This window comes from Girardinichthys multiradiatus, chromosome 4 (assembly GCF_021462225.1).
Source record: "Girardinichthys multiradiatus isolate DD_20200921_A chromosome 4, DD_fGirMul_XY1, whole genome shotgun sequence".
Classification (NCBI taxonomy): Eukaryota; Metazoa; Chordata; class Actinopteri; order Cyprinodontiformes; family Goodeidae; genus Girardinichthys; species Girardinichthys multiradiatus.
The window spans coordinates 33,772,505-33,786,495 of NC_061797.1; the positions used below are offsets into that span (position 1 = coordinate 33,772,505).

The following is a 13,991-nucleotide window of genomic DNA, read 5'->3' on the forward strand; positions in this document are numbered from 1 at the left end:
GGAGAGCCAGAGGAAGGCGTCAGCTCATTTTGTTCACTCCGTGGTAAACAGCTCTCTGCAGTTTTGCTGTCCTAAAAATCTAATCGTCTTGTTTGTCTTCCCTGATCTACAGATCCTGCCTAGCCTAGTGCTTCATGGATTTTTCTGTCCCGGCATTCTTGTCTCGTGCCATATCTGGAGGAGTGTGGAAACTCTAAGCCGCGACGCCTTCGACTCATAGTCCCTGCTTTATTATCCGACTCCAAGCCCAGCCTCCCAAAGAACTCTCCAAGCCGAACTCAGAGGATAATTCACCTGCCTGTCCACACTCCGACGTCACAGACACCGTGGAGAAAGACTTATCTCCCCCTGCCTCGCTCAGACTCCCTTCTCAGTAAGTCTGTCAGCTAAGACTATCACAGTTATTTCCTGTGTTCAAGCCTGAGCTCTTATAAGTCTGTTTTTTTTTTTCTTTCTCACACTTAGAACGATTCCAGTCCAATCCACTGGCCAAGTCCTGGTCCCAGCTCTTTCCCATCTCAGTGTTCATAATAAACTATTTAAACGTTCTCTTTGATCCTCGTGATTGTGTGTTTCCAGAGTCTTAAAACCAACCATTATGACAAAAAGAGGTTTAAAAATGCATTACATTTAGTAACGGTGCCTCTTAATAAATCTGAATTTCATCAGTAAATCAACTTATTTCAACAATTCAACTCAAAAATTAAACTTATAGATTCATGAGACACTAAGTGATATACATCAAGTGTCTGTTTCTGTAAATTTTGATAATGACTTACAGCTAAAGCCCAAATTTTGTTTTCTCCCAAAATTACAACATTACACAAAAACAATAAAAAAGAAATGTCGAGCTAGTGAAAGCTATGTACTATACAGTATATGCGTTCAAAATTTGGCCAGGGCTCCTTTTACATCAATTATCAATGCACTTTTACTGCTGAGGTGCTCAAGAAGCCAGGTAGCAACCTTCAGCACATATGCATTGCTGGGTCTGGAGTCTCTCAACTCTCTTTTAACAACACCCCACAAATCCACTATAGGGTTTAGGTCCGGTGAGTCTGCATGCTGATCAAGCACAGTGAGGCCATAGTCATTTAAAACATGTATTGGTACATTTGGCTGTGTGCAGGTGCCAAGTCCTCCTGGAAAATGAAATCAGCATCTCCGTAAAACTTGCAGAGAGAAGCCAGAAGTGCTTAAAATGTTCCTGACAGACAGCAACAGTGTATTTGGACTGGGTGTAACTCAGAGGACCAACACCAGCAAATTGAAGAGCACATCAAATCATTAGCAACTTCTATTTTATCTCTCTGCATTCTTCCTCAAAATACCAATGAAACACAGAATTTACTTTCATCTGAAGAGGACTTTGGAACACTGAGCAACAGACCATAATTTTTTCTTCTTAGCTTGGGTAAGACGCTTCTGACGCCGTCTCTGGTTCAGGAGTTGCTGAACACAAAGAACCCAACACTTGTAGTTCATCTCCTGATAACCTGTGTGTGTAGTGTCTCCTGAAGCACTGATTCCAGCTGCAGTCCACACCTTGTGAATCTTCCTCAAACTGTTCAATGAGATGTCTTCACAATCCTCTCAAGGCCCAGGTTATCCCTGTTGCTTCCGCATCTTTTTCTAAAACACTTTTTCCTTCCACTCTTTTTGTGAGGGTCATTGGTTCTTTAGCAATGGTCCTCCCCAATTCTGATCAACCGAGTTTTGGGTTTCCATTAGCAGTAAACCATAATCATTAAAACTAATACGGATAAATGTTTGAAATATATCACTGCCTGGAATGAATCTTCACAATACATGAGTTTCACTTTTTGAATATTCCAATCTACTGTGATGCACCTAAAAGTGCTTAATAAAAAAGATGAAAAATCTTGTTTACCGCATGGAAAAGTCAAGTCAACCCTAAAGAGAAAAGTATATCAATAAAAAAACAGAAACAACAGGTAGACAGCACATGAGATTAAAGAAAAAGCTTTTCCCATCTCTTCGTTTTTAATAGGCTCAGTAAATCATACGTAACCATTAGCATAAATAGTATTTATGAGAGTAGTAACTTTTTCAGCACTGATTTAATACAGGCAGCCATTCATTCACGGCTATATTTCACAGCATTCAGCCTCCCACCTTTCCCTGTTGCCTTTTTTCCCAAATATCATCGGCCGCTCAGGGATGTCCATCAAGGTCTCTTTTTGCTACTCCCTTGTGATCTTTGCCTCTCATGTGTTTTGTCATCAGGTATTCTTGGACCTTTTGTTTACACCTGTTTTTACCTTTTATTATCTGCTTTGTTTCTCAAGGCACTCGTTTTTTTATCTATGGTCCTTATTTTTTTGAATTGCCCTCGCTGCTTTCTAAACTATTTAATTAGTCATGTTCATTTCAACATCTTCTTGTTTGCAGTCATCATTTTTTCTCACTGTATTACTCAATTGCCAGGCACATTTCTTCATTCCTTTTACACCAATCCCTTCCTGCTGTGTAAGTTTTATTTAAAAACCTTTCTGATTGTTTGCATTCCTTCCCTCCTCTTAAATTTTCTCAGTCCTTAACTCCTCAATCCCTCGTCATCCTTCATTTATTCCTGTTTTTAGCACTTTCTACTTTTTTTCAATTTGTCTCTCTCTCTGCTCATAGGATGGCGTTCTGAGACCTACTAGTGTATCGTTCACTACTAACGAGCAGCTTTATATTACACAAGGGACCATATAAGCCATTCTGGGTTAACGGCCTTTTACTGTGATGCCCTTTATAGAGGCCTTATCAATCTCTTATAACGTCAGACCCTAGTAATATAGATGGCCTTCAATAAGGCTAACATACTATCCAAGATAATGCTGGTTTCGCCTGAAAAATATGTTAAGGTTACAGAAAAATTTTTAATTTGACAACCTGGAATAATGAGGAATCTCGGGAAAAATGAATAGACACTCTATGCAAAGATGTTTTACAAAATGGACCGTGGTAAAGAGTTACATGTGTAAGCCTTGTGATCATCATCTTTAAACATAATAACATCCAACAGTACACAAAAGAATACCACCTACTGTTAAAGAGATGTCATACCTTTACCACAACTCCGTCCTCTCTGCCACTGTGATGCTGCCAAACCTCCTGGAGCCAAGGCGACAAACCTGTACAAGTACTCTTAAAACGTGTGTTTTGTTTGCACAAAAGGTGGTGGTGGTGGTGGTGGGGGGGAGAGAAATCATGAGATAGAGAAAGTACATATTTATTATAATCAGAGAAGGTGCATTTGGAAAAATACAAGGAACACAGTTTTTTTTTTTTTCAAAAGTAACCCCAACTTTATTATCTTGCAGTAAATCTTCATAACTTTGTTCACAAATACCCAGAAACACATTGTTTCAGATGATGCATCAGTCCAAACAGATTTTTTAAACCCCTCCTTGCAGGTGAAGATAAGCATCAAATTCAGAACTAAGCTGGAGGCACCCCTAACCCCTGGCCTGACTAATATTAGCTCATCACTTTCATTTATAACTTCTGCAGTATAAAAGAATGTGGATAGGCACATTTTTTGCATTTTTTGTACTTCAAATATATTTTTTAAGCTAAGCAAAAAATAAATAAAGCAGGCTGAGGGGATTTGGTGTTAAGAATTAGATACTAAGATAAAAGGGAACTTGCCGTGGTATCATTGTACTTGATTAAATTTAAAATTAAATACAAAATTTACACAAACTCCCCTGACCTAAGAGACACCAGACTTCATAATCCAGATGACCTGAAGGCTGCTATCAAAGCAACCTGAGCTTCTTTAACACGTCAGCGGCGCTACAGGCTGATCGCCTCCATGCCACGCCACACTGATGCATTGTCATTCATGCAAAAGAAGCCCTGGCCGAATACTGAGTATATCTACTATGCAGTACATGGAATACTTTTCAATAGGCTGACATTTCTATTTTAAAAATCTTTTTGTATTGGTTTAATTTAGTATTCAAGTTTTCTGAGAAACTGAATTTTGAGTTTTCAATAGATTTAAGCCATAATAATCAAAATTCAACATATGTCACTCTGTTTAATGAATCTGGACAATATGTTTAACTTTTTTACACAAATTACTAGAATAAAATACCGTTTTATTAATGTTTAAATGTATACATCTGCATGTAAACTGCACATTGTTACCTGTGAAAGGCTGCAAACTATTATCTGTGGCTTGTGTCTGTCTCCCAGTGTAAACAAGCACTGAATCATTTCCTCTGCAGTTAAACCGGCTTTCACTGGTAGGACAGCCATCTAAGTTGACTCTAACAGAACGGCGGTAGGCAACCAAGAGATTAATACTTCCACTGACAGAAGGGGTTCTTTCATCACTGCGAACAGTTAGACCCCGTATGCAACCTCCAAGCCCTGTGAAAGAAAATGAACGAACAAAGGGAGAGAATGAGTATTGCACATACAAGGATTAATGCTTTACATATTTGTTTAGATTTGAGTAGTATTACTCTTCACTGAGTTATAAATATTTCTCATCATACAAAACACTCCCAATTATGACTGTGTAATTACGCCACTGGCATACTGGAAGATAAGTTGAACACAGGGTTAGTAAACTTGCAATGACCTGATAATCCTTCAATTTCTCTTACTAGAAGGTAAGGAGGACAGTTTATAACAGAAAACATTTATAGGCATAGGCTTAGCTATAAAACTTCACAGGAAGAAAACCATAACCACAGGGCTCCTTCGCAAATTAAATCCATTTGTTTAGAAGTATTAGGAGTTTGTACAAAATAGAACTAAAGCGACCAAAAATATAAAAAATAAAAGTCACGGCTCTTCTAAAAGAAATTCAACCTTGAACACCTGAAATCTTTATGCATCTTACCGTGTTTGTGACTTTGAACGTTCAGAACTGAATGCGCGAGTTCAGTCGGCACACCGCCCAAGTACAACGGTGAGTCAACTCTCAGTCTTGCTGCCCCTCCCACTGCCCTAATTTCCTCAGCCCACTCATCCACTGCGGCAAAGATGAGAGAGCCCCGTTTTGCCAATGACAATTGTTTCCAGTCTCCATCGCAGTAGCTAAGTCCCACCCACATGCGGAGTTCAGTCGTATGGCCACCAGACGTCAGAATAAAGGACAAGAGACCGGCTTCGAGTTCTACCTGGAAAAAAAAAACACGAGTATGATTGATATTACAAATAAACATGATCAAAGTATGTCTCTGTTTCTAAAATAGCTACTTCAAATGTATCTATGATCTTACAAGCATACAATCTTCAGTTTGTGTGCTGTATATAAATAGCAAAAGTGCACTGAGGTGGTCAGTTCTGAAATCCATTGAAATTTCAAAGTCGTGTCCTCCACTGAAAACACCTCTGTCTAACTCCAAGTAACCTGCAAGTACACCAGGATGTAATTAGTGTCAACGTGCATTTTTATTACAAGTAAAGATGTTAAATTTGAAACATGGAATATCTTTTAGGGATATATGATTTGATCAGACTCTCAAAAAGACAGGATAAGCAGATCATTCTTACAAGGCTTAAAAAAATAAAAGTCTAGAGAAATTGATATTGAGACAGAGAACAATATTTACCACTAAGCAACAACCTCATTACAATAACCATTAGCAGCAAGCACCAAATTCAGATACAGTAGAAATGTATTAGGGTAATGAAGATCATGTGAAGATGTTTATAAACAGTCTGACAGACCAAAGGGCTGTTTGTTACTGATTACGTTCTGCAACATGTTGTTAGATGTTTCTATATCACAGTATAGGCTATCTGATTTAGTTTAAATTGTACACTTTGTTGGTGTGTACTGCAGAAAAGAAAAAAGGTAAATTAACTAAGAAATTGAAAGTATAATCCTACCATCACCCAGAAAATGGACTCCTTTTACAGTTTGAAGAGGACAGCCTTCCCAGCTTTCATACACTTCTACCTTCTTTGTGGCTTTTTTCCAATCCAGTAATTTCCATTCCTCTGAAGGGCTCTCAGTCATCTTTAAACTTATGTCTCTGAGGCAGCCAGAGAAGCCTCTCCGCACCAGTTGGGTATCCCCTGGAAAGACAGACTCTCACGTTTTCAGCCAAAACTTTATTTTTACTAAATAAATAATTAAAGGATGCTCAATGATTTAACGTTGATTCAAGGTTTACCAGTAGCCCACAAAAAAATTACAAAATGCAATTTTCAAATAGAAGTTTATATGGACTTCTCATGGGTATAAATTCTATATTCATTTTGTTCTTTTAATCATTATTTGGAGTTTTTTTTTAGATAATGCACTGAATATACAACTTCAATGATTTGTGAAAGCATGAATTGGGTGCACAAGTTTGAAATTCTATAGTATTTTCTTAAATCCCCACAGTATCATGATTACACATCAATGCTCAACTATTAACCACTAATATTTGGTTAAAAGTCTCTTAGCAAGTTGCACCTCAACTGTGCCTCATTGAAGTCATTGAAGTTGTATGTTGTGTGATCATTTTACGCTAGAAACAGAATGGTTAAATACAAAATGAAAAACTCCATTTTAAAATGGCATTCATAAGCATTGTGAGTAGATGTGAACTTCTGGCCACAATGGCATAAAGATGCATTGTAACACCAAAAACAACAAAAAAACATCATAAGGTCTGGACTTTGACTGGACCACTGCAGCTACTTTAGTCATTTTCTTTCCAGCTATTTTGTTGTAGATTTAAGTGGTGACGGCTTGTCGTGCTGTATTGTTCATTCAAAGCAATAGTTACGCTGTCATGAAGTCAACCCATCAACATATATTACACTAACAATGACTTGATATTTACCTGAATCATCTCTTAAAAGAGCAAAATCTTCAGGCAGGCCTCCAATAAACAATCCCATGTTTTCACCAATAATACTGTTCCCGCTAGAAGCTGATGCACTTCCTGGAGCAGTTACGGTAGGATGGTAGCAAAAAGCAAAAGAGCAGAAAAGTACCACAATAAGTACTTACAATTAGAGTATTTAGAGGTTAATAATAGATGGCAAAATAAGAGCAATGAGGGTAAAAGGTGTGTATGTAAATATGACTAAATGAGATGTGGTTTGAACTAACAATATACTCCCTTATGCAAACGGATACATAAGAACACTACTCTTGAACGGAGGATTCAGTTTTATTCTTGGTTTTTGCCAATATTGAAAATATCCCTAAAGCCATTTTAAAAACTTATAAGCTAAATATAGCATCAAAAAGATTAAGTGCTGTTACACCACTTAAAAAAGGCCTGTTTAGGTGGCGTGTTCATGATACGGAGTTCATCCCTAACAGGAGCGACATAATATTCAAGGAGTGGATAACAAATGGCTTGACCACCTACTGGTCCTTCACAAAGAAAGGAGCCCAGCAGAGTTTCCAGTTTCTGGAGGGAACTATGGACTACAAACAAATTATTTCTATAGGTACCTGCAATTACGTCACTATCCCGATAAAAATTGCAGACATAAGAACCCAACAATAGTAGAAACAGAAATGTTTAACATCTTATTGTCAGCATATCAGTCCGCAATCACAAAAACAATCTCAAAATTATATGAGGCTCTCCTACTCGCTACGAATGAGAACACCTCGTACTCGTACTCGTCATCTTCCGCTTTATCTGGGACCGGGTCGCGGGGGCAACCGACTCAGCAGAGACGCCCAGACGTCCCTCTCTCCAGACACCTCCTCCAGTTCCTCCAGGGGGAGCCCAAGGCGTTCCCAGGCCAGCCGAGAGACATACTCCCTCCAGCGTGTCCTGGGCCGTCCCCTGGGCCTCCTCCCGGTGGGACGTGCCTGGAACACCTCCCGAGGAAGGCGTCCAGGAGGCATCCGGTATAGATGCCCGAGCCACCTCAACTGGCTCCTCTCGATGTGGAGGAGCAGCGGCTCTACTCCGAGTCCCTCCCGGATGGCCGAGCTCCTCATCCTATCTCTAAGGGAGTGCCCGGCCACCCTACGGAGGAAGCTCATTTCCGCCGCTTGTATCCGGGATCTCGTTCTTTCGGTCATGACCCAAAGTTCATGGCCATAGGTGAGGGTAGGAACGTAGACCGACCAGTAAATCGAGAGCTTTGCTTTTCGGCTCAGCTCTCTCTTCACCACAACGGACCGGCACAGCGCCCCCCTATTACTGTGGCAGCCGCACCGATCCGTCTGTCAATCTCCCGCTCCATTCTTCCCTCACTCGTGAACAAGACCCCGAGATACTTAAACTCCTCCACTTGAGGCAGGAACTCCCCTCCAACCTGAAGAGGACAAGCCACCCTTTTCCGGTCGAGAACCATGGCCTCGGACTTGGAGGAGCTGATCTTCATCCCAGCCGCTTCACACTCGGCTGCGAACCGCCCCAGTGCATGCTGTAGGTCTTGGCTAGAGGGGCCGGCAGGACCACGTCATCTGCAAAAAGAAGAGACGAAATCCTCTGGTCTCCAAACCAGACCCCCTCCGGCCCTTGGCTGCGTCTAGAAATCCTGTCCATAAAAGTTATGAACAGGACCGGTGACAAAGGGCAGCCCTGTCAGAGTCCAACATGCACCAGGAACAGGTCCGACTTAGTCCCGGCAATGCGAACCAAACTCCTGCTCCGCTTGTACAGAGATCAGATGGCCCCTAGTAAAGGGCCCCCGATTCCATACTCCTGGAGCACTCCCCACAGGGCATCACGAGGGACACAGTCGAATGCCTTCTCCAGGTTCACAAAACACATGTGGGCAAACTCCCATGAATCCTCAAGTACCCTGTAGAGGGTATAGAGCTGGTCCAGTGTTCCACGGCCGGGACGAAAACCACACTGCTCCTCCTGAAGCCAGGGTTCGACTATTGGCCGGACTCTCCTCTCCAATACCCTGACGTAGGCCTTACCAGGGAGGCTGAGGAGTGTGATCCCACTGTAGTTGGAACACACCCTCCGGTCACCCTTCTCATGTAGGGGGACCACCACCCCAGTCTGCCAATCCAAAGGCACTGTCCCCGTCTGCCACGCAATGTTGAAGAGGCATGTCAACCATGACAGCCCCACAACATCCAAAGACTTGAGGTACTCAGGGCGGATCTCATCCAACCACGAAGCCCTGCCACAGCGGAGCTTTTTAACCACCTCTGTGACTTCAGCCTGGGTGATGAAAGAGTCCAACCCCGAGTCCCCAGCCTCCGTTTCCACCAGGGAATGCGTGATGGCAGGATTGAGGAGATCCTCGAAGTACTCCTTCCACCGGCCGCCACGACAGGCACCGCAGACCTTACGGCCGCAGCTACGGGCAGCAGCATCGACAATAGATGCCTAGAGCATGGTCCACTCGGACTCTATGTCTCCAACATCCCTCGGAATCTGGTCAAAGCTCTCCCGGAGGTGAGAGCTTTGAATCTGGTCAAAGCTCCCTGGCCAAGGGGTCCGCCAGACGTTCCCAGCAGACCCTCACTATGCGCTTGGGCCTGCCAAGTCTGTCCGGCTTTCTCCTCCTCCAGCGGATCCAACTCACCACCAGGTGGTAATCAGTGGACAGCTCAGCCCCTCTCTTCACCCGAGTGTCCAAAACATGCGGCCAAAGGTCTGATGATACGACAACAAAGTCGATCATTGACCTCCTGCCTAGGGTATCCTGGTGCCAAGTGCACTGATGGACACCCTTATGTTTGAACATGGTGTTCATTATGGACAATCTGTGACTAGCACAGAAGTCCAATAACAAAACACCGCTCGGATTCAGATCGGGGAGGCCATTCCTCCCGATCACGCCTCTCCAGATGTCACTGTTATTTCCCACGTGGGCGTTGAAGTCCCCCAGCAGAATAATGGAGTCCCAAGGAGGGGCACTATCCAGCACCCCCGACAGGGACGCAAAGAAGGCCGGGTACTCCGCACTACCACTCGGCCCGTAGGCTGAAATGATAGTCAGAGACCTCTCCCCAACTCGAAGGCGCAGGGATGCGACCCTCTCATCCACTGGGGTAAACCTCAACACGAGACGGCTGAGCTGGGGGGCGACAAGCAAACCCACCCCAACCTGCCGCCTCTCCCCGTGGGCCACTCCAGAGTAGAAGAGAGTCCAGCCCCTCTCGAGGAGATGGGTTCCAGAGCCCACGCTATGCGTGGAGGCGAGCCCGAGTATTTCTAGTCGATATCTCTCGACCTCCCGCACCAGCTCAGGCTCCTTGCCCCCCAGCGAGGTGACATTCCACGTCCCTAGAGCCAGCCTAAGCATCCAGGGATTGCGCCGCCGAGGTCTCCACCTTCGTCCACCACCCAATCCTCTTTGCACCGGTCCCTCACGGTTCCCCCTGCAGGTGGTGGGCCCACGGGGGGATGGTCTCGCGTCTCTCGTTCGGGCTTGGCCCGGCCAGGTCCCGCGAGGAGCAACCCAGCCACCAGGCGCTCTCCGACGAGTCCCGACCCCAGGCCTGGCTCCAGGGTGGGACCCCGGCTCCGCCGTACCGGGCGACGTCATGTGCCTCTATTTTGTAGTCGTCATGAGGGGTTCTTGAACCGCTCTTTGTCTGACCCGTCACCTAGAGCCTGTTTGCCATGGGAGACCCTACCAGGGGCATTTAAGCCCCAGACAACATAGCCTCTAGGATCATTCGAGCACTCAAACCCCTCCACCACGTTAAGGTGGCGGTTCAAGGAGGCATGTTAAAAGAAGATGGGAAAGGGAATCAGGAATTGAGATTTCAGACGAAGCATGGAGACAAATTTGCATTTTCCAGTGGTCATCCACTAATTCCACAGAATGGAGAGAACACTGTTGGAAAAAAATGATAAGATATTTTAGGACCCCACATCAAGTTAAAGGCCAGACTCAGACCCTCTCGAGACAGTGCTGGGAGAGTGTGGCAAACCACTACATATTTTTTGGAACTGTCCCAACCTTAACCAGTTCTGGAGACATATTAAGAAATTAAACAACGTATTTAAGTCTAAAATATCTATGGACTTTAACTCTCTTTATCTTGGGAATGTGCATGCATTGACACAAAAGGACATAAAGCTGCTGCAAGCCTTGCTCGCAGCAAGTAAGAAATCTATAACTAGAAAATGGCTCGACCCAGCACCTCCCACAATGGAGGAGTGGCACAACATAGTACTAGAAATATATAAAATGGAAAAGATGACTTATTCCTTGAGAATTCAGAAGGATAAATTCAAGCAAATATGGGAAAATTGGATTTTATAAATAACCCCACTTATAGCAGACTTTATATAACTTTGCAAGTGACAAGTATTCTTTTTGTGCTCATACTGGATTGGAGATATGTGGGATACCTTGGTATACCTTTCTATTTTCTCTACGTAGTTAACTTTACAAAAATGTGAACTTTTTGGGAAAATGTTATAGTTTGATTGAGCTCCTTAAGTGAAGTAACTAGATGTTGGAACAGGAATTTATAAGAGGTCAAAAGAACATGCTGATAATGATGTGGACTGTGGCCTAATGCAGTGAACCTGAAGATCCTAAAGGGCTTGTTTGAGAAAGATGAATACTGAATAGACCGGGGTCTAACTGGAATATTTGAGGAGAAGGTCCTGAGGTAGTTCACCAGGTTTGCACAAACTGCAGCAGGGATTTTGGCCCATTCCTCCACACAGATCTTCTCCAGATCAGCCAGGTTTCTGGGTGGAGTTTGAGCTCTCTCCAAAGATTTTCTATAGAGTTTAGGTATGGATACTGATTAGGCCACTGCAGAAACTTGACATGCTTCTTAATGCAGAAACTTGACATGCTTCTTACGGAGCCACTCCTTGGTTATCCTGGCTGTGTGCTTTGGATCTTTGTCATGTTGGAAGACCCAGCCACGACCCATCTTCAATGCTCTAACTGAGGGAAGGCGGTTGTTCCCCAAAATCCTCCCCTGTAGTTCTGGGCTGATTCCTCATCTTTATTAGGGTTACTGATATGCCACGAGGTGAGATCTTGCATGGAGCCCCAGTTCGAGGAAGATTGACAGTCATGCTTAGCTTCTTCCATTTTCTAATAATTGCTCCAACAGTTGATCTTTTTTCACCAAGCTGGCAATTGCTCCGTAGCCCTTTTCAGCCTTGTGGAGGTCTACAATGTTGTCTTTGGACAGCTCTTTGGTCTTTGTCAGTAGGTAAGAGTCTTACTGATTGTGTGGGGTAGACAGGTGTCTTCATGCAGCTAACAACCTCAAGCAGGTGTTTCTAATTCAGAATAATATGTGTATATTTGTTTAAAGAAAAATGCCTGTTTAGATTCGGTTTATCTGACTGAAGAGATAAGTTAATCACTTGATTTGGATCACATAAGTAGGTCTATAACCAGCATACAATGTCTCTTTATACTAGTGCTAAATTAACAGATAATTCATTTCACACATTTTATCTGGTTAAGTTGAAGGCTAACATAAAAATTAGTAAACTTGGCCACAGAAACTCTTTATCTGCAATTTCATAATGTAAGATTTTCCTTTTTCTGTAAGACTCCCATTGACCATGCCACTTTACGCCTACATTTGTTTGTGAAGCGTCCGAGTTTCCTATAAAACACTATAAATAAAAAATATTATCATGACTTAAATTAAACTGACTCTACGTCAGAATGTCAGAATCAAAGTTCCTATGAGATTCCTGGAAAATAAAAACAACTAACAAAACACACACAATTTTATTTTAAAATTTTTCCGGACTTGACACTAATTTGGAATTAAAATATTATAATACGTACAAAATGATTAATACTATCTACATTTAAATGTAGTCTCTAGGTTCTTTTGTTGTTAGACACACAATATTGTTTGTCCCTAAGGACATACCTGACATGTTCCTTTCATACATAGTGAAGCAAGATGTACCCACTCATACATTTACCCACCTACACAAGAAGCAGACGTACAGAATGCTTGGTATTAATATAAAAATAGTTACCGCTATATTGATGGTTTATCACGATTGTTCCCACGGCCCGTTGTCTAGTTGCTATTATACTGTGCCACTGGCCATCATTGTAGCGGTGTTCCCCGTCACCCTGTACACTTACAACCACTGCTGAACCCTACAAAAAATAAACAAGCAATATAAACCCACAATACAGGAATGAACTTAAACACAAATGTATTTGTAAACATTGACTAAAGGTCTATGTCTTTAAAGCAATTAGCAAAGTCAATCTACAAATTAGAGCAAAAACTGAACGCTTGCTTAGACTTTAAGAATACCCAAAACACCTTAGAAGAACACAAACGTGTACATATTATGATCAAAGTGTTGTTACAGAGCTTTTTGCTACCAGTTATGTTTGACATCATTGTTCTGATCAGCTTTTAGCAGTAAGTAGGCGAGAAGCGATAGAGTAAAACAAAAAATCACATAAATGTGAATAAACACGCACACACACCGACAGACAAATGCACAGTGATGAAGATTTAATGATGAGATCAATAAATATATGAAGTATATCAGCCTCTGACATCTTTACTGCTATCGCTAGCCAGCTCTACTTAACGAGACAACATAGGAGTCTATTTACCTCTTTTTGCTCACCTCCAACCATTATACAAAAACACTTTTTAATTCCTTGACTGGAAACTACTAGCTGTGAAATTATACACTCAAACATCCCAGAAATTGCTGCTGAGGTGCCCTTGAGCAGAACATTTAGAGTACTGCTGCCACTCAAGTCGTTTTGTTCAATAGACTAAAGATTGATGGTGGTTTTACCAGGAAGCACTCCAGAAGAAAACCTTGGCGGTCACTTTCATTTTGTCAGGCAACGCGGACGATCAGCGGCAGATGTGTGTTTTGAGTAAACAGCTGGATTAAAAACACACCTCAATTTAGGAAAACCCACTCAAGCATTGTTGTCATTCTCTGAGTGCTTCAGCACTAGACTGATGTGTATGTGCTGTTGGATGCCCCACTACCAATCTCTCTATTATACAGCATATGATCCCAAAAGCTGGTGGATACACTCAAACAAAGCATGTAAAACCAAAGTACCACTCCTGTGGCTTTTCAAGGAGTTTAACCGCT

The 13,991-nt window shown here is 42.5% G+C and overlaps 1 protein-coding gene and 1 long non-coding RNA gene across 2 annotated transcripts in view; one reads left to right on the forward strand and one right to left on the reverse strand.

The window, feature by feature from the left end:
• ush2a (Usher syndrome 2A (autosomal recessive, mild)) overlaps positions 1-13,991 on the reverse strand; it is a 360,158-nt gene that overhangs the window by 206,665 nt on the left and 139,502 nt on the right. Inside the window, exons 32-38 of the mRNA XM_047364117.1 lie at positions 12,888-13,014; positions 6,810-6,911; positions 5,863-6,051; positions 5,250-5,380; positions 4,868-5,147; positions 4,165-4,389; positions 3,076-3,156 (exon numbers count right to left, since the gene is read on the reverse strand). Of these exons, the coding sequence (XP_047220073.1) occupies positions 3,076-3,156; positions 4,165-4,389; positions 4,868-5,147; positions 5,250-5,380; positions 5,863-6,051; positions 6,810-6,911; positions 12,888-13,014 (1,135 nt within the window). The remainder of the gene's footprint in view (positions 1-3,075; positions 3,157-4,164; positions 4,390-4,867; positions 5,148-5,249; positions 5,381-5,862; positions 6,052-6,809; positions 6,912-12,887; positions 13,015-13,991) is intronic.
• On the forward strand, positions 4-549 carry LOC124867590. Its single transcript, XR_007038109.1, has 2 exons — positions 4-373; positions 466-549. It is a non-coding gene; the product is annotated as an uncharacterized LOC124867590 (long non-coding RNA).